Here is a 20,952-nt window from a genome sequence, read left to right on the forward strand (position 1 = left end):
ACGGTTTCTTAGTCTCTGTCCTCTGCCTCAACATCCCAACATACCATCTCTGTTTCTATCTTTGTCTCTTTTGCTCATCTACAATTACATAAAATCCCATAACGTTCATAATTTTCTTGGTAAAATACAGCCTGTGAGAGGACAGGCTTCTTCACTTACTCCTGTCCTCAATACCTCTGTTTTGATTTGCAGAAATAAGCAGGCCTGACACATTCTCATCACTCAATGCTGCTGCCAAGAGTTATTTGATTTATAGGATCTGAACAAAAATGATCAAGTAGCCTTGAAATTGCAAAAACTGGAGATTACAATGGATCTGGGTTTGATTCATCTGTGTCACCTAGAAGTGAAAGACTGCACTGAACTATTACTAGGCTCCTGAATCAATTATTCTGTCAAGCCTCAAAATACCATGCTAAACAAGCTGAAGACACATTGTCTTTTTAATAAGGCAATATAAATTTCTCTTCTTTAATTTCATAGAACATTATATTAAATTATGACTACAATAAAAAATAGAATATAGACAGTTTCAGCACCCATCTTGACATTCTTGTTTTTACTTCTCAACATCTTAATTTAGTTTAAGAGCAGAAGGCAGAAATTACATAGTAGCTGGTAACAAATATATCCCAAGCAGCCACAACAGGGAGCTTACAAGATCATGGGAATTTTGAAAAACAAAACAAAACAAAACAAAACAAAAAAACTTTCACTGTTTTTAACTGTAGATGTTTTTCATTACTAAAAGTATAATGTATTTTAAAACTAAATTAATTTTTAATGGCATCACAGTGCCAAAATCTTAGAAATTTCTGTCTGACTGATTTTTAATTTAGAGAAAGACACCTCTTGCATCCTGTGTGAGCAGCAAGTGCACACTTAGCGTAATCTTATGGCCCATCAACATACGTTGATCATTTCACTGTTAGTGACACAATCAAGAATAGCACAGATGCATAGCTCTTTCCTGTAGCCTGTGGTCAGGAAGTCATGCAATGTGACCAAAATCCATAATACTTTCTGTTCCTGTGGTTCTGTTCTCCTCTGTGCATGTCATACTAGCTCCTCTTTTAGGAGTTCTCCATTGGGGTATGTAACTAAAGGTCAGGGGGTGGTTTCCCCCTTCCATCTTCCACCTCTGGTCTTTTCTCAGATGATAAATCAGACTGGGAATAAATAAGGGAAAGAATGGATCTCCTCCCGGTTTCCATTTTCCTTGGCTTCTACTTTCATTTGAATTGCAACCATATTGCAGCTGTGGGTTGTAAGGCATAGCTGCCCTGCAAGTTAAAAATTGTAAGGCCTTTGCAGTTGTTTCCCTCTTTGACAGAGGTAACCAGATTTTGAAGACATACCATTATTCCTATCCTGGGAAAACATTGCTTGAAGTAAGCTCTAAATTGTGAGAGATAAATTTGATAAATAAGAGGAATGGCTCAAAACCACCCAGTACTACACAGAAACAAAGGAAAACGTTAGGAATCTGATGAGGTACCCATCAAAGCACAAGGAGGCTTTAATCTTCCAGATTCTGAGTGTGTTTCTGTTTCCAAGCTTTATACCTACTAGGGTAGGGCAATTGGGATGGAATGTTTCACACCCCCACCATTAAACTTCATTAGCCTTAAGAGCAGGGTCTTCAAAACAGAATTATCTACCAGGAATGATCCTCGGCCCATTCAAATTCCCAGTCAGGCCTGACAGTGGATGCTTTTGGAGAGAGAAAATTGTACAGGACCAAAACTATACCCAGGACTGTGTTCAATTATACAGGACTGAGACAATTCATTCGTATAGATGACAACTTTCTAGAGCTCAGAAGCTTATTTTACCAATGTAGATGTACATATCTGCCTTTCAGTATCTGAATTATCTTTATGCTCAGTATTTCACCAATTTGGCCTGTTACAAGTTCAGATACAAAAGCGTTCAATTCTTCTGTATGATTTATGTTTGTATTGAAGCAGGAAACACAACCTAGAGAATCTCTTCAAGTAAGCAACCAACTTCAACCAAGAAAACATATGGATGTAGAAGTGATATTCTAAAAACATAACACTCCCAACAATAAAGTGTTCTTCTGCTTTAATTTATACTTGTGCTTTAGTATCCTGCTGAACTGCAATTAAACGCACTCACACATACTGTTTGCTATTTTCATTAGTACTGTGTATTGGGTAGATGTGTTTATGTTTTCATATTATTTCAGCTCTAATTAAAATAATCTAAATAGAATTATGTTTTATAGTTCCTTGTCAAAGGAGATCTTTTACAATGCCTCTCTTTAATAATATTTTGGTTAATGTTGTAATTAAATAGATGCAGAGTATCTATTATGCTCACAGGAAATTTTTTTAGAATATCCTCTTCTGGTGCTGTTACATGTCTTCTACCCATTAACTCTGTGGTAACACGGGGAAGGGAGTGTGAATCAGTCCTGCGAGACAATTCCAGTCATAATCTTTTTTTTGTAATTGGTACTCAGTATTTCAGAATAACAGAATTTCATAATGTCTGTCCTATTTTCAGTCATGCATAGATGAATTGTTAACCACATCTTAATGGCACTGACTGTATATATTTTCCTTCTTTGTTTTCGTTTATTTTAAGGGCTATTTGGGAGCTTTACTTATCTGTTTGTTTCTTCGTTTATTCATTTCAGCACCATTAGGATGAGAAGATTGGGTGCAGTAGATTTGCATAGACACTTTCAAGGTTTACAAACAAAAAAGTATAGAGGAAGAATTTTCTGAAATATATCTCCATACCTAGAATCAAGGCCACTGACTGCTGTCAACAACCTTAAAGTGCTTGCAGCCCTAATGGAAATATGAAACCTTGGAAACACTACATAAGGGAGGAGAAATCTTCAGACAAGGCACACTAATGATGAGAGCTAAATCTGCCCATCTGTGGACCATAGAATATATCTTGATTTTAGTGGGTTTTGAGAATGCTCAGCACCTTTCAGAACTTCATAAAATCACTTATGCAGGGGTGGCTTTTACCTTGGAGGTGACAGATTTGATCCCCCACAAAATCATAACTCTCAGTAAAATCTTTTTAAGTCTTATTTGTCTCTTGTGCCAAGCACAGATGCTGCCCATGGCTACACAAAATACAACACCAAAAAAACCACCAGAAAAACAAGAGTACATCCAAGCAGGACACATAGTGTGCCTATATAGTATTTCTCCATGGTGATTTTCCTGGTTATTCCCTGTCTGGCTGTAACTTGGGATGAGCACAGAAAGCAGTTCATAGGAGAAAGAAGGTCCTCACACTCCAGTTGTCCTGTGATATTATGAAAGTGAGTGGTGAGAACTTATTACATAACTGTGTTCTCCTGCCCTCCTTTTTCTAATATAGTGTAACAAAGCAGATTTTTTTGTGTTGCAAAACAAGTTCAACAGATGCATCACAGAGTTCTCCTGCATTTGTGTGCTGGTGCAACAGCCTGCACCAGTGGGGATTTCACTGGTGTTCCCTGAGCTTGCAGAGACAGGCGTGTGCCAACTCAAGCTTAGTGTGACAAGGGATGCATTTCAATTGGGAAGAACTAAGGGTACTGCAGTAGAGTGTTGGCATTTGGGAGGAACCAGGGTTATTTCACCATGGGGAAATAGTGACACCAATCCACTTGAAAATCCTGTTTATAGAACAATTAGTTCTGAAAATTTATCTTCTGGAACTGTGATTTTCCAGAGCTGCCTCTAAGATGATTTTTTGTTTGTTTGTTTGTTTCTGTTCAAAGTAATTCCTGATCCTAACTGCAAAAAGGATGACATATAATTTCCTTGAATTTAAATTACTATCACTTTTTAGGTCAACTAGAGAGGCTCTGGAGGACCTATCTCCTGTGGTTGGTCTGTCCATTCATGTCCAGGCTGCTATAGGCAGTGGAAGATCATGGTCCCTGTCTTTCCCTATGCCTAGATGAACTACATCTCCATAGTTAGCTGAGCTCACTGTGCATTCACAAAATAGTGGTGCATTAGACAAGGCACATCTGGTAGCCCAAACAAGTAAGATAGGTCTATCAGAGGCTACAGATGTCCGGCAAGATTCTACTATTACTTGCAGAAAAATGAGACAATTTCTTTTGTCCTCTAAAGTTTAAACTATTATCTTCTATTATATTGCTAGATGTCTTAGAGGAATGATGAACCATAGATGGAATTGTAACTCTGTTTAAAGATGTTAAAAAAGATAGATGGAAAAAATTATGACTAATGTAAAGACAGCACATCCAAACCCACGAGAAGAAAAAACCACGTATTATAATGAATAGATTTTTGCAGATCTTGGCAATAAAACCAGAGAGAACAAGAGGATAAAATTCCATTATGTCAGAAACACTGAAGTTCTCTGTTCCTTTGTCTTTCTACCAGAAGCCCTCTTTATATCACTAAAGCAACACTCTTAGGGAGTTTGATTATTCATATAAAATGGGAAAAATACTAATTTAGGATAGATGAAATCCAAGTGACTTTTACATAATGGACATTTAGACATCAAAAGCAATACCAACAGTTAGCCATTTGAAATGTGCCTTAGAATGGCATGAAGAGAATATGCAAATGCTAGATTACATTTAATAAAGAATGTAAAAGACGAGAAGTCAGAATTCAATTTTATGAGAATTGGCCAATGACCCACAAGTGAATAGCATTGGCAAAAGAAACAGTCAATTAGGAAAAAAGGTCCTCTTTCTCTCTATATGCATATAGTTTATTTGTTTAAATGGAACTGAACAAATAAATAAGTTAAAGTAAGGAAAATCTTATTAAATTGAGTGGTTAATAGAAAAAAATACATGAAGCATCACATGCAGCCCAATTTTGTTCAGGCTTCATCTGAGAGCTATGGGAATTGTAATAGAACAAGCTCAATTTTACTATCACTTGCTAAAATTTCAGTCTGATAAAGTAAGTTATATTTTACTATCTGTGCTAATGTAATTAAGTTAAAACTTGGAAGAGAGCTTAAAATTTGAGAGGACTTTAGTTAACACATAACCTGTCATTTTTCCTGCCGTGTGCTGTTAGTATAATTCACAGAGGCCTATGTCTTTAACTTGAAACTGTATTTCTTTCTCAAAGTTGTCATTAATCAGCAATTCATGTGTTAAAAACTTACTAAGACTTGTCTGGGCAATCTGTAAAAAAATGACCGAGCAATTCAAAATCTGAACTAAATTCTGTTTGTTTCTTCTCTGCATACATGTAACTTACCAGCAAATTCTCTTTTTCAGAGACTGACCTTGTGAAAATTTGAAAACAAGGTGTGTATTTGCAAAATGCTTGATCACAAGTACAAACCATAGCTAAGGTGCACAGATAAAAGACCAGACAGATCCCTGAATTACTGTTAAATGTGCTAGCTTCAGGACTGGAAGCAGTAGAGGTGGGTGGCACTGTGGCACTGAACTTAATATCACTTCTGAGATCTGAGTTAGTATCTTTCCAGAGTGCTGCACTGTGCCAGGGAGATACACCATTTCAGTTAAAGTAGGCTTCAGCTTTAGTAATAGTACACTGGATTGAACAGTTGAGACATATCCAGAGGGAGTTTTAGATAGATTTTAGAAAGCAATGGGATCTCATAAGGGACAAGTGGTAGGGTCACAACAAACTGCAGGTTTCTCACCTCAAAATAAATCTTGATTAGCTGAAGAAAGGATAAATTTACAGAAAAAGGAGTGAAAGGTTCGGGGAAAACAGAAATGCCCAGCCAGGTTCTGTGATGGCATGTTTTTAATATAAGAAGGGGAATAATTAGGGCCAGGTTAAGAGAAAACTAGAAAAAAAAAGAAGGAAAATCAGTTTTGAGTGCACTCTAAAGAATCTCTTAACTGTCCATGACCCAGACCCCTGGGATTCACACTTTGTGTATGAGATTGCTCCTGTCTCACACATCTCAGCTGTGATACTTTCACTCCATGGGCTAGCACCCCATCACAGCTTCTCTCCTTTTCAGGGACCCCACACAGCAAGTGTAGCTGGCAGGGTCCCCCACCAACTGCATTTGGTACATAAGCATCTGGAACAGGAGAAAATAGAGGCCACTGTGCTGTGCTAAACATCACATTCATACAAATATCTTCAAAATCTTGCACGAGCACATTATAAGCACTGCCATCATGTGAGCTGGCACACAGTCTTAGAAAGAAAAGGCCAAAGAAAACCCTGCCTTCAAACCCAGCTCACCAGCTTTCCCTTTTTCCAGACTCTGCCACCACCTGCCCTCACTAGACTGGTGGGAAGAAGGAATCATTGGTCTCCTCTGCTGCTCTTTATACAGAAACACTGTGTTTTTCCTCACATCTCTTGTGGGTAAAATGTTGTATGCTCAACCTTCCAGGAAAGAAAAGCCTCTAAATGAAAATAACAATACGAGTTGAAAGGCCAGACTTTTCTGGCAGTTTCATCCAAACTACCAAAGTCTGCCTAGCGCAAAACCTCCTGCTGAATAGTTTCCCATTCTGCCTTTTGCTGGCACCTTCCCATGCTGGATTCAGAAGATATGTGAAAGGGGAAAGGGAGGACAGTTGTTTTGAAAATTTATATGATGCGTGGTTTAGATCTGTTTAAAATCTGTTAATTTTGCTAGAAATGTGCAGAGAGGCCCTAACAGACAAGAGAAAAATAACTATTTTGCATGCATTGTGTAACACTATTATTAGTTTTCCATCAGTGGTGAGAGGTCAGTCAAGAATAGATCCCAATGTGTTAACCTTCAAAGAGCTTGCCATGTAATTGAATGCAGCAGGCATGGAATAAAGGAATTAAATACGCCGGTAGAATTAACACTAATGGTTTGCAAATATCACATTGCAAGTATTTACAACTGCTTTTCTAAATTCTTGGGTTTAGATCTTGGGGGGACATGATTAGGAAAGAGAAAAAAAACAACAGGAAGAAGACTGAAGAAATGTGCTTAAAACACATGGAGAAAGGAAAAGCATAATGGGATCTGAACGCTATAGTATATCCAACTTCTGATATATTAGTGCATAGATTTACAACACACATTAAGCACTAACCTACATGTACCTCTCTGCTGTTCTTTTCTGCTTAGAAGTGTGCCGCATGTAGGGCCACATGAGAGACATTTTAGCAAAAGTGGTAAAGTTCTGACCATATATATTGTACCGCTAGCTTCTGTTCTGCAGAATGACGAGAATACTGGGAGTCAGTAAATGGTATGATTTAAATTTGAAAATAGCTCTCTAGAATCTGATGAATCCATTCAGAGTTAACTAGCAGGAAGACATCACCATTCAGTGTTCTGGGTCCATCTGTTGCCAATATCATGATGGAAACAGCTTTTTAAATGCTATTTTCAATAACTATCACACAACAGCTTGTTCCAACAATATTCCAATACCTTTCTGTTTGCTTCCCGCCTACTATAAAAAACAACTTAGAAGGAAGGAGGCATTTCAGTACTATACTGATGTAGGGTGGGAGGGACAGAGAGTCTACAAGAACAAGCAAAAAGAGAAACAACTATAAAAAGAGAAAAGGAGAAGATGTTGTTATTTTAGACCCCCTGCAATCTAGATTTAAACCAGGATGTGGATCCCAAACTACTGTATTGTCACAGACAGACGGTCTAGAGCAGCCAGACATTAGAATTACTGTGCATTGACAGTGTCAGTCATAGGAAACCAATGGCTCCTAGAGAGAAATGGCAGGTGCACCTAGTAATTACCTTTAATTCTGCAAGACCCTCTGAACTGTGTGCTCCAATGAGCACTGAAAGGAAGATCCGCCCCCATCAATGTAACACTTGTGCAGCACCAAAACAATCTGCCCTATATAATTCTTACCAAAATATCATTTATCCATCAGCTTACTTCTCAAGTAACACAAACGCCAGCGACATACTGATGATACAAAGCCCACATCCACTGGCATCAAAATGGTTCAGTTGCAGAGATCAGCTCAGCAACAAATGACAGATAGCTGCATTTGAAGCCAATAATTGGTAGGAGAGGAATAGAAGCTCTTTTGGTTCGCACCAAAAAAGTTTCACAATTAGCCAATTCAGTGTGTAGTTGCCACAGCTAGCTTTGACATATCTAATGTCATGTCTGTTAAATCCACTGAGGTTTCTTCTGATCTATGTTATCCTATGATCTTGTGATTTTAAAATAAACTACTTTACGCTGATTACCTCTACACTACTCAATCAAGGTCTATGAGTATTTCAAAGCTTTTATTTTAAAAGGCTGTACTCCTTAAAGAATGACAAGAGGCACTCAAGTTTTCCACACAGTAAACATCTTGTTTACCAAACACTATTAGAAATACATATAGTTAGGAAGGATGAAAGTCAAGAAGCAATACTATACAAGAAGGTAAACTAAAGAAGGTATGAAACATTATGGGACCACATAAATAGACATACAGAAAGAGGGAAGAAAACCTGATAAAGTAACAGGAAATTAATACTGATAAAACCAGAACATAAACTTGGAAGAAAACTAATAGTGCACAAAAATACAAAATATTACAAATATTACAAAATATTTTATGTTCCGTTTACCTGTCTTTGACTTCTTCATATGTGTATAGTGATAACATCCTCTTAGAACACATGCATCATAGCCTGCTTTAAAATGAAAAATACAACTAAGGAGAGGATGCTTATGGTGATCACCTACCTGAGGACGTATAACTTTCACTATGTTTTTAAGCGCAGTGTCTGGTGATGGAGGAGAGCAGTCAGGTGTTGGGCCTGTAGAGCTGTTTCTATGGTTACCAGATCCTGGTGCCGTAATTGCTACCTGAGGTGCATTATCTGTGAATAAAAATAGCATTTATGTGAATTTACAAATACTTCATACCATTTAAAATAAAAAAAAATCATTTTGAAAACAGAATGCTACTCAGAACACTGTTTCAACTTACAAAACCTATTATAATTTAAATGTATTTGGTAAGGAATATATTGCATATCTACACTTATTTTGTCAGCTCACACATTCTATGATAAGGCAGGATATAGTGCTCTCTTAACATCTAAATAAAATAAGGCATAAAACAAAGACAAATATTTTACTTTTGTTACCCTGAATTACCGATTGTGAATCCAAGTAATATCCCTATAACAATGGTGACTTAAAAGGGAGTTTTCTAATGCAACTCTCATATCTCATCCTAGAAAATCCTAACACATAAGACCCAGCTCAACAAGTTATATAAAGACATATTCAACTCAGAGCATGCTAATAGCCGTCAGTGACATCTCTCCTGGACACTGTGAGTGACATAATGGATCAGCAAGGATTAATTGCACAAAAATGTACTCAGCTCCTCTGATGAAATTTCCATCCTCCATAAAGCTCTGCACTGCAGTGGCTGCCTTTCTAGCACTATCTCAACTACATAACCTACAGCTGGCTTAAAAATGTCTACATACCAGCAGGTAGATGGGAAACTGGACATATTTTGTGATGCTGTTAACATTTTATGGCACTGTGAAGTACCATCGAAGGGACTTAAAATATCATTCTTACCTTCTCTAAATGTTCTTCACACTGTCTGAACAATGTAAAGTTAGTGGAAATCAGGTCAGAGGATAGAGAGGACTATGGAATAAGGCATAGCTTCCCAGCTGCGACGGTAACCAAGCATCAGAATGACTTAGCAGGAGGCCAAAAGCCCCACATTACTTCACGCCTTTAGAATTGTATTATTAAAGAAATGCTTTAGTTCAGATTCTGGGGAAAATGCCATTGCCTGTGCATGGTTATGATGCTCTTTACAATGTCCATGAATTTATAGAGTACCTTTCTTTGTAAGTCACAAAGACACGTGCTCCACATCCTTAAATGGGCTATGACAGCTGCAGCTCTGCATTAAGACAATGGTTACATTCAGATCTCATGTCTGTGGGCCTCAACTGACAGTCTGCAGAGTTCACAAAAGAAACTCTGTTTATTTGTAATTGAGGTGGATCTCCAAAACGTGCTTTCACTCTGTGGGCAAGTCCACTCCAGAAAAACCCAAACTCCAAATAAACAAAAGCAGCTCCAGTGCTGTAAGCTGGAGAATTTTTGCCTAACCAGCTTCTCCAGGAACACCCATAAGGTACTCCATCTGCAAAAGTTGCAGATTACTTCATGAAAGCAATGACAGAAGCTTCTGTGGACATATCCTGGGCTGCATCCAAAGAAGTGTAGCCAGCAGGTCGAGGGAGGTGATTCTGCCCCTCTACTCTGCTCTCGTGAGACCCCACCTGGAGTACTGCATTCAGCTCTGGAGTTCCCAACACAAGGACATGGAGCTTCTGGACCGGGTCCAGAGGAGGGCCACGAAGATGATCCAAGGGCTGGAGCACCTCTGCTATGAAGACAGGCTGTGACAGAGTTGGGACTGTTCAGCCTGGAGAAGAGAAGGCTCCGGAGTGATCTTCTTGCAGCCTTCCAGTACTTAAAGGGGGCCTACAGGAAAGCTGGAGAGGGACTTTTTACAAGGGCATGTAGTGATAGGACAAGGGGAAATGGCTTTAAACTGAAAGAGGGCAGATTTAGATTAGATATAAGGAAGAAATTTTTCACTCAGAGGGTGGTGAGGCACTGGAGCAGGTTGCCCACAGCTGTAGATGCCCCATCCCTGGAAATGTTCAAGGCCAAGTTGCATAAGGCTTTGGGCAACCTGGTGTAGTGGAGGGTTTCCCTGCCCATGGCAGAGGGGTTGGAACTAGATGATCTTTGAGGTCCCTTCCAACCCAAACCATTCTATGACTCTATGATTCTCCCTCTTGGTCCTACTGACCTGAAAGAATTCTTGGAAGCATAGGATAAAGAGGAATAGTTGCAAGAATGCAAACTTTACGGACTTTTTAACTTACAGATATTTTCATAGCATAGATCATTCTAACGAATACTTCCTGCAGAAACACTACATATCTAGATGAGGTCTTAAAGTTTCTAATCAAATACAGACTGACAAACTGTTCTTCTAAAGCAAACATCAGGCTGGAATGTTTCAGCAATACTGCTACACTTAATGAAAGTGTAAACAAAGTTCAGGTGGTAGTTTGGCAGACATTCGAAATGGAAACAATCTGTAGATAATCTCAGATGTTACCTGGTGTCTGACAGAGTGAACCCTCCCCATCACAGCACATTGTTGAAAATTATCTAATCAAAACTGCCAGTCCTTTAGGTAGGCAGGCCTAACACATAGAAGAGCTCTTACTGAATGATCGCAAGATAATTGGATCGCACAGAAATCTTGGATATTAAAATTTCATTCAGAAAGTATTACATGTGTGTTAATACGATGAATCAAACAAATTTTTACAGTCTTAGAAAGAAACTTAAGGTGAATCCTCATTATAACACAGAAGAACTTGGATGGCATTCCAGAAAGTCTTAAGTCTCTCATGCTTTCCTGTCTGACTTGGTATCTAACTGAAAAACTGTTCAAGTGCAGCACGTGAATGGGTACTCTGTGATTTGAAATCCTAGCTCATCAAAGAAGGGACAGGGATTTGACAAGAGGACACCCCACCAAGGCCTTGCCATAGTGTTTGGAAATCTCATAGTGAAGATGAAGGCTAAATATGAGTGTTAGGAGCATCTTAATTGAGTTGAAATTCTTATCCTCTTTTGCTCCAGAATATGAAATATCACCTTTCAGTCTCTGGACTCTCATCAAAAATTATAATGAACCTCCCTGACTGAGGAGTCAGAGACTTGCTATGAGAGAGCCTTGCACCGTGTATGCAGACACCGTATAAGGGACTATACTGCTGCTGAGGCACGGGGTAATCCAGGCACCATCTAGGAAGCTAAGAAATAACTTCTAGAGTGAGAAACGTTCCATGAGAGTCTAGTTGAGTGTATTTAGTGCACTTATTTACTTACTGTTGTGAGAAACAAACAGAACAATTGTCTTTGGCAAACAGCTAAACCTATAAAGACCACAAACTCGCTGGTACTTCAGCAGTCCCTGCATTTCTGTCCCGATTCTTTTGCTCTGAAGCTTGTAGGGCTGTGCTTAAGCACAGATGCCCTTTAGTTGTTTAGCACATGGAAGCCTTGCACATGAAATCAGGAAGTCTTGCAGATGCAGAAGTATCTCAAAGATGCATCACTCAAAGGACAGATAATTAGAAATACAGATTGCTGCTGATGGTAACGAATACAGTCTTCTGCCCATCATTTCCTTCTGTTTCAAGGTCTTGTCGATAGTCACCTCAGCTTAGTTTACTATATATGCAGAAGAGTTTAACGGAAAGGTCAAGTTATATGAGCAAGATTTTGGTCTTTCCACAGGAAAGACTTCTTGTTGAGCGTGTTCAACGAAAGGTCACTGAAGACTAGATTTTGCCACTAGATACAGTCTCACCTGAGAAGCATCAAACTGACTGGGAGTGACATTGTTGGAATGAAAATGTATTGGAAGATATTCCTGAGGGGAGCCATGGCAGTTAAATGCCCCTCTAGATAGGGCTCAGAAAAACTGCTCCAGCTACAGTGTGTGCATACAACTATAATCAACTCGGGAACATACATAATACACAGCAATTTCAAAAGAGAGTAGTTACAGCCTTTCCTTCCAAGAAAAATAAAGTGGTAATATAGAAAAGGATCATGATTTTAGAATTCGAAAGTAAAGCTTTGCAAAAAAAACCCAAAAAATTTTCTTTGAAATAAACATCCCAGAAAAAATCCAACTGCTCAGTATTTCTTGCCTTCACTCTCAAGGGAATGAAGTGTCTGACATGCAATGATTTCTTGTAAACAATTTCTTTATTGTGGACAGCTGTTTATTTTCACAGTAGGATCTTCCCATTAAGCAACCAATAATGATTTACTACCTGGGTCTGCTTCATCAGAGAGAATATCACCATCAAATTAGTTTCTGCAACCAATTTGAGTGACTTCCTGTCTTTAAACAGGACTCAAAGTTTCATCAAAACAGATTTAAATATCTTTTCTTTTGTAATTAAACGATATAGTAATTATGTTTTCATTTTCTTTCTCTTTCTTGGGTAAAAAAACCTAAGGCAAACATTATTATTTTACCATAATGCTACTGTAACTTTCAGTGGAACAATTCATGGCAAAAAGAACTTGGAAACTTGAGAACCTACCAAATTCACCTAGAAAAGATTAGCTCCCGTGCTGAGTTTCTGATAGGTGCTATAGACGGGGCCAACAGGGAAGTATTTATTACTGTTATTCTCTTCTAGTTGCTGGCTCAAGTTTCAATAAGCTAAGAGATGTTTCTGTACAAGTTAGATAACATCAGGCTACAGTTATTATCTGGCAGCTAAAAATTACTGAGCTGCAGCATGCTCTAACAATATTCCTCCCTGCCTCCATCACGTATAAGAAACTGTCACAAGGATTATGTAATTGGAGCTTATTTTGATTTTTAAAAATGGTTACTAAGGACTTTCCATTCCACATTTCCTTTGTTTCAGGCTGAAGGAAATAGAATAGGATAGAATAAAGAAAATATGCTATGCTATGTTTTCTATGTCCAGAACAACCAAAATAATTTTTTAAAAGGTTAGACAAACTTAGGTTTTGGATTAACTGGACTCATGCAGTGTGGACTATAAAAACAGCTACACTGATTTACATCCTGGCAAATCTTACTAATTTGCTTTGTTGGTTGGTTGATTGATTAGCTTAGCATCCAAGGTTTAAAGGGCAGAAAGTGTTATAAAGCCACCATGATCACATTTGCCATTAACCATCTCATGGATATATGAAAAAAGATGGTGCATCTTAAATTTTTCACAGGATTACACAGGTTTCCACATCTCAAATCTTATTACCTCTTAAAATTCTATTTGCTACTTTTGTCAGTGTTTGAAGTATTCACAGAAGAAGCAGACTCAGTATTTACAGCAATGGTCACACTAGTGCTTCATACAACTTGCCTGTTCTTATTAGTCTTTTCCTTATGCACCAAAAGACTGTAATTACAAATTATGACATCATTGCTTGGAAGTTGAAAGTCAGGTTGTTCTTACCATCATTTAGAAAATCTTTTTACTTTCAAGTCACACTAGCATTGTTTAAATTAAAGCTACATCTTTTGACTACGGACAAGGGGTTTGATTTCAGTTATACTAAAACCTATTAATATTGAATCAACTCCACCAAATCCAGAAATCCAGATTAGGTTTTTACTGGTCTATTCCAGGTATTCCATGTTTCACCAACAGGAAAATTTTACAGGAAAACAACAAAAAGAAATCAAATAGCATTGAACAAGAACAAATTCACATACTTTGTTTCTTTTAAATTTGTGAATTTAAAAGTTTAAAGTCATTTAATAGGGAAAATGTTTATTTTTTACAGCACTTTTTTATAAGAACATTAAGGGAGGAAGGAAACAGCAAGACAAACACCTCACAAAATCTGTTTTTCACCACATTGTCATATATAATGCAATTGTGAAAAAAGATGCTTTTTGTGCAGTGTTCAGTTTTATCTATTATCATTCATTTATATATTATATTATTACAACCTAATTAATATGAGCAAACAGTTATCTTGTTCATAAAAATGCTTAACTATGAATGTACAGTAACCTCATGTCTCACACAAAGATATTATATAAGAATTAACATCATAACCAATCCTTTCATAGAAAGAAAAGTTGGTCTACTATCACTAGCATTCTAAGTACTTAGTGATTCATTCACAATAGTCTTTCAGTACAAAAAGAATTTCTGAACAAAATGAAAACTACATTATATAATGTGCTATGTATGTCTATCTGATAGGATTGATTTTTAGAACCAAAACTCAGAGCCTAAAGTTAAATTTCTGTATTCAAATGCTAGTAACTAAACTGCTTTCCAAAGAAACAGCATTAATTTGTTCTCAATGTCTTGAGTAATTCCGAAACTGATCTTTAGACTTGCAAGGCGCGATTTCTTGAAATACAGGTATATTTCAGTGAGCATGATAAACTCTTCTTTAAGTCAATGAAAGCCAGTTAAAACAGTATTAATGAAAATTTAGAATATATTCTATATTTAGATATTTTATACTGAAGAAATATTAGATTAGAAGAACAATCCCTAAACTTCATTGATAATACTAAGATATGCATTAGCTTTAAAAAAAGACTAGCTAGCTAGCTGAGACATTTCTATTGCAGACAAATAGGGCAAGACCCAACTGCCAAAGTATGGTTAACTATTGTCACCGCAGTGGTCCAAGGATATTCAAGGTATCTGCAAGATGCCTGCAGGATCTGTGGAATTTCATTGCCCAAGCATCAGCTTGGGACACTCAAAAGCATTTCAAATGTCAATACACATCTATGTATCAGCAACTGAATCAAGGTCCTAAAATTATGAGGAATTAATTCCAACTCACATTCTTAAAACTCGTAACCATCATTTCCTAAAGATCTTTTTGAAAATGTTACTTAATTTGTTTCTACTGTCCTGGTAAAAATATAGTAAGCTTTTCTTCTGAAGTTTACACGATAACAGGAGGTCAACAAAAGAGGGGAGTGCAAGGAGCTCCTATTCATGGATATGGTGACTGCTTTACACTTTTAAGAATCACTCAGATTTGAGTCTGGAGAGAGCAAAATGAAAATGAATAGTGTCTTCTTTTAGTATGTTGTAAGAGCAAACTATGGTGTTATTTTACTGCTATCATCTACTAAGATGTCAGACAAAAACATAAAAACGTTAACTGTTTAACTGAAACTATAAAAACAGTCATGCACTGGGAACTTGGCCTTTTACTGTGTTGTGTGACATCATTAGTTAGTGGATGATTGTCTTCTTTCATATGGTACGCTGCATAGAGAAAAATGCCCTTATTGATAGTAATAGACCATATCACCACAGTTCAACAAGTGTTTCATCAAAATTTTGATCCCACTATCCATGTACTGTGAGGACAAATTGCTCACTGGAACTTTTCTAATAGATAATTTCTCTCATAATGTACTCAAAGAAAAGGCACTATATGTATATAATGCCACAATATTAACTGTTGGGCAAATACTAAGTATATCAACCACAACACTTCCTTACCACATCTAGATCAGCAGGCAAAATATGAAAAGCCAAAAGCCAGCCCATATTCCAGAAATACAGTTATAATTAGATTTCACCTCAGAAATACATCTTCACAATGGAAAACATGGTTAATCTACAGTTTTCAATTTCATTACAGAAACATGTTATTGTCCTTTTCAAAATCTACTATTATGTCTGTATTAGCTGTTATATCAGTTATTTCTACAATTTAGTGTAATGCCAATGGATCAGCAGATCAAAGCAGTTGATCCTCATGACACTCCATTTAGAGTATACCTGGGTCTGAATTTTTAGGACAATATAACATCTTATTTATTCTACCAAACACTCCCACCATACATGAACCTCAGAGCTTCCAGAAGGACTCCACACTTTTGGTGCTCACCCGAAATGGAGCTTCAGATCAAAAAGGAGTCTGGTTTATGTGCTCCAACACCAGCCTGTGATTGTAGCAATAAATAGTATCTGGGAAGTACAATTTAATTCAAATTCACATCCAGTGCTCTGAACCAAATTGCAAATATATACACAGTCTATTTTCCATATTGTAGTTATTTGTGGAGTCACTTAAACACTATATGCTCAGATTTACAATTTGCTAGAAGAACAGAAGAAACGTATATTTAACTTCAGAGATATGGATTAGTAATAATCTAGAACTAGATTATATGCTACATATGTAATGGTGTATATAAATATATATATTAAATTCTAAACCCTCTGAAAATATAATGCTAGAGACAAACAAAATACTTAAAGCACAAAGCCTAATGATTATGACCTTGTAGAGCTTTATACTCTAACCTCAGGGACTGGATGGATTTGTACACTGCGACTCTGGGAGAAAGAAAAAGAAGGGTGGAAAAAGAATATGCACATATATACATATGCATAAATGTATATAGATACATCTGCCTACATATATAGGCAACTTCAAAAGCACCTTATTACTAGTAAATAACTTCCTTTTATTCCTCAAGCTCTGCTCATTGTGAAAGACTTAATGTAATGTTTCAAACTGCTTGAAGGTAGGTCGAAACCTTGCATCTGTTTTGAACACCTCAGCATCAGGATGATGCAAAAATGTGAATTAAGCCCAGATGAGTTCATGTTGTCTGGGATCAAAATGCATTTTAGTGTGGTATCAAGATAGACCTAAGTTTGATCCATTATAGCAGACGCAATTTGCTAGATTATTAGAAAATCACTACAGAAACACTTATTCAGTCTGGTGATTTCTATGGGTTTGGATCTATCTTTAGAAAAAAAAACATTGGAATGCCTTTTGTCTAAACATGTTATATGTTCTCTTAACATCAAATGTGTTATATGGAGGCACAAAGCTCTGAAAAGAACACGGCAGATTTCTGTCTTGGACAGAAATCAATCATAACCACAACAGAAATCTTGGAACAGTACAAAAGTAGATAATATGGAAATAGTACTATTTCTGAAGGATCAGTCACAATTTACATACATCTCCTTGCAGAGGTACAGCCACCAGAAGAGTTAGTTTCATTGACTGGCTAAGAAATTAACAGGTTAATGTAGGTCCCATCATGGATTAGATACAGATTAGATACAGTCACCATACAGACTAGATTGTAGTGCTCTTCAATAATGGGGGAATGATCACTCAGTCCTTTAAAAAGCTTCATAACTGTAATGAAAGAAGACTTGCCACACATAACAACACTGGAATGATAGATAAATCAGTATTTTCTGATTCCAGGGATAATCAAAGATATGGAAGTTTTATCAGGGATATGCTGATATCATGCTGAGGAGAAGACCAAGAAACTTGCCCAGATTATGCCTCAGGGAATCTTTCCGGCTGTTGCTGAGCTTTATCTAAAAGTGAGAGAGAGACCCAGGCGCACAAGAAGAATCATCTGAATCCTATTCCTTATAGTAAAGAGAATTTGGGCATACTTGAAGTTACTGATCTTCCTGAGGCTTATAGAGGGCTCATTAAAACACAACTAACCCTTTCTAAGGCAGAGCAAGGAGAATCACTACATTATACTAAAACACATTCAGAGACAGATTTCAGTGCAAGTCTTAAAACAATATATCTGAACATTTTGTAAGGAGCCAGCACTACTTAGGCTCAGTTCATTCACCGTGGGTCAATCCAGGCTGCTGGATTTCATCAGCAGTAAATTCACAAGGCAGGAGCCCAAGCCAACAAGTAGGAAGAAACAAACAAAGACCCAGAACTGGGTAGAGCAAATCACAAAATAATAGGAATTGCCCTGATTTGATACAGAGCTGCCATGTATAAGATTTCTTGGAGAGCACGTGTGATAAAACTGTGATGTCTGATGTAAGTGGTGGACCCATTGCAAAGATTCACAGCAATTGCATACAGTAAATTAAGCCAAGCTGCAGTTCGTATAGAACTCAAGGGAAAAAATTGGAAAATCTCTTGTTTTGTCAGGCAAATAACAAAACCATTCACGTTATATAGTAGCCTCAGTTGAGAGACTAGATGATTTTCTGTATTATAAGATTCAGCTTTAAAATTGTTCTAACTTGACTAAATCCCCAAAGCAAATCTTCTCTCATACATAACTATTCAATATGGCATAAATCTAGGAACTACATATAAGGACAAACATGTATTTCAGGATTTCAAGGAAGGAACATTACAAGACACATTTCAAAAGAGCAGATGGAATACTGAATAATGGAATCAGTAGGTAGCTAGACTGGATGCATAGAGAGAACGGTTGGACTAAACTGTTTGAATTTGCTCTTTTGAATTTGTTTTGTTTCCCGCACACTTAAACCTGAATAACCATTGTTCTGAGTAGGATTGTAAATATATATCTGCAACTGTCTTGTTGAAAGCACTTGAAGCTATAACTGGCCCAGTCTTGGATGTAGCCGCTATTTCAAGATTGTGTTTGGATTTAATTACCAGTGAAGTGCATTCCAGTGGCAGCAGGGGATCTGCTCAGTTGTTTCTGCATCATCCACGAGAGTTGGGTATTACTATTATCAACTTTTTCTTTCCTCTAATCACCCACCTGCACAAATAGACTTTGGAACTGCTTCAAGCTTGCATAACCCTTGTAATACCAGGCAACTGTCTGGAAAAACATCTCTCATTAAGTACTAATGAGAGATGATGGGTGATATCCACCATTTCCTGAGTAACCTTTTGAGACTGCCTCTGCAAGCTGTTGATGTCTAATTGAGCATTCAAAAGTGATGCTACACAGTTGCCATATACCCTTTTTTTTTTTGGGTGTGAAATGGGGTTTTTGCTGGCTTTTCCATGTTTAAGAGGTTTGTACCGAAAAGACTGCACTTGCCTCTGACAGATATTTTATAGATTTCTACATTTGCCTTGTCTCAGCATGTAGTCATCATGTTTTCTGGAAGTTCAACGAGAACCACAGGGTGTATTTACAGGTGCCAAAATATTTTTGTTTATTTCAGTCATTCACTAAAAACTGGAATGCCTAGTAGTCTTGTAAAACAAAACATCCTCCAAAACAGAATGATACATACTGGGGGTGTTTGTGCTTATCCTTAAATTTAACTCATCGGTGAGAGGCCACTGAATGCTATCATATGCACGCCTTAGTATTTCACAAGGCTTCTCCTATGATCCAAAGAGAATAACCAAACTGCTGTGCAGAGAAAGTATTCTACTATTGCAAATGCAATAGCTGATTAGGCTACATTTTCAAATTATCTCAGAATATAAACCACAAAAGGTGATGAGAGTAAGTGCTCTTAAACCATTTAAATAACACTGATGATAGCCATACTCCCTGGGGATCAAGCTCAGTTAATAAATAATTTAAATAGCCTTGAAGACAAACCTGTCAATATGCATCTATCTTTAGTTGCAATGAATTAAATTTATGGACAAAAATATATTTTCATGAGCTTCAGTTCTTCTGAAGTATCAGTTAGTTAACAAACCGCTTCATCAGAACACTGAAGTGGAAAGCTAACCAAAACATTTTAAAGCCAGAGAGCTAGAAACAATGTTTTAAAATGTCTCAATATCCAGTTATTTTTATTTAAGGTCCCTAAATTTTTGAGCAACTTCAGAGAGCTCAGCCGTCACTTTGAAAATTTACGTTTTTGCGTGTGATATATATTTACATGGAAAAAAGTATTTTGTTCCAAACTAGAAATGCCTATTGTATACAGTATAACAGTGTACTCACTAAGCATAAATAATTTGTCCAGCAGATAGTGTGAAATACTCACACACAGTCAGAATTCAGGGAATCTTAAAAGTTTCTGCTGTTAATTTTGAAAGCAATATGGAAAAATTTGTACCAGAGTAGACCAGCTATCTAGTCCAATATGTTGCCCCGATAATGTCCAAATTATTTGAGAAAGATAAAAGAAATACTGTGGATAATTTTGGAATTTTGGAACACAATCCAGTTTCCAATCATTGATAGACAATCTGTGGCACTACAGCATCAGAGCTTTTAGTAACTAAAATCAAATCACTTGATTGTATTTTTTAATTACTGAATAATCTTTTTGATAATTAACACCCCAAAACAATTTTGCCATGTGTTACTTTTATGTATTTTTATTTATACTTAGCATTTTTGCCTGGAAAAATACTCGAATTCTACATTTTTTTATTACTATTCCTGCATTAATTTACTAACCGCTGTAATATAGATGAAATTACATGTTATAAAACTATTACATATTTATGCATTATTAAGCTTACTTGCTGACTGATAAAGCAGGATTTATATTACTTTTGCTCCGAGTGTTTAGAATCTTCCAAACACTTCAGCATATTTCATTTAGTTACTGTCACAGTATGCAGCTTGCCTCAGTGGTTTTCTCTTCTTTTTTTTGTTTTAGATTCTCTAAGATCCACAAGCTAGCTTTACAGATTTCTTAAAATTC

The 20,952-nt window shown here is 36.9% G+C and overlaps 1 protein-coding gene across 6 annotated transcripts in view; it reads right to left on the bottom strand.

Moving 5' to 3' along the window:
- Positions 1 to 20,952, bottom strand: part of ANKS1B (ankyrin repeat and sterile alpha motif domain containing 1B) — a 476,662-nt gene that overhangs the window by 291,075 nt on the left and 164,635 nt on the right. For all 6 annotated transcript variants that reach the window (XM_086610938.1, XM_086610942.1, XM_086610943.1 and 3 more), the window contains exon 11: positions 8,675 to 8,811. In XM_086610938.1, the coding sequence (XP_086467064.1) occupies positions 8,675 to 8,811 (137 nt within the window). The remainder of the gene's footprint in view (positions 1 to 8,674; positions 8,812 to 20,952) is intronic.

This window comes from Tauraco erythrolophus, chromosome 4, assembly GCF_009769465.1.
Source record: "Tauraco erythrolophus isolate bTauEry1 chromosome 4, bTauEry1.pri, whole genome shotgun sequence".
Taxonomy (NCBI): domain Eukaryota; kingdom Metazoa; phylum Chordata; class Aves; order Musophagiformes; family Musophagidae; genus Tauraco; species Tauraco erythrolophus.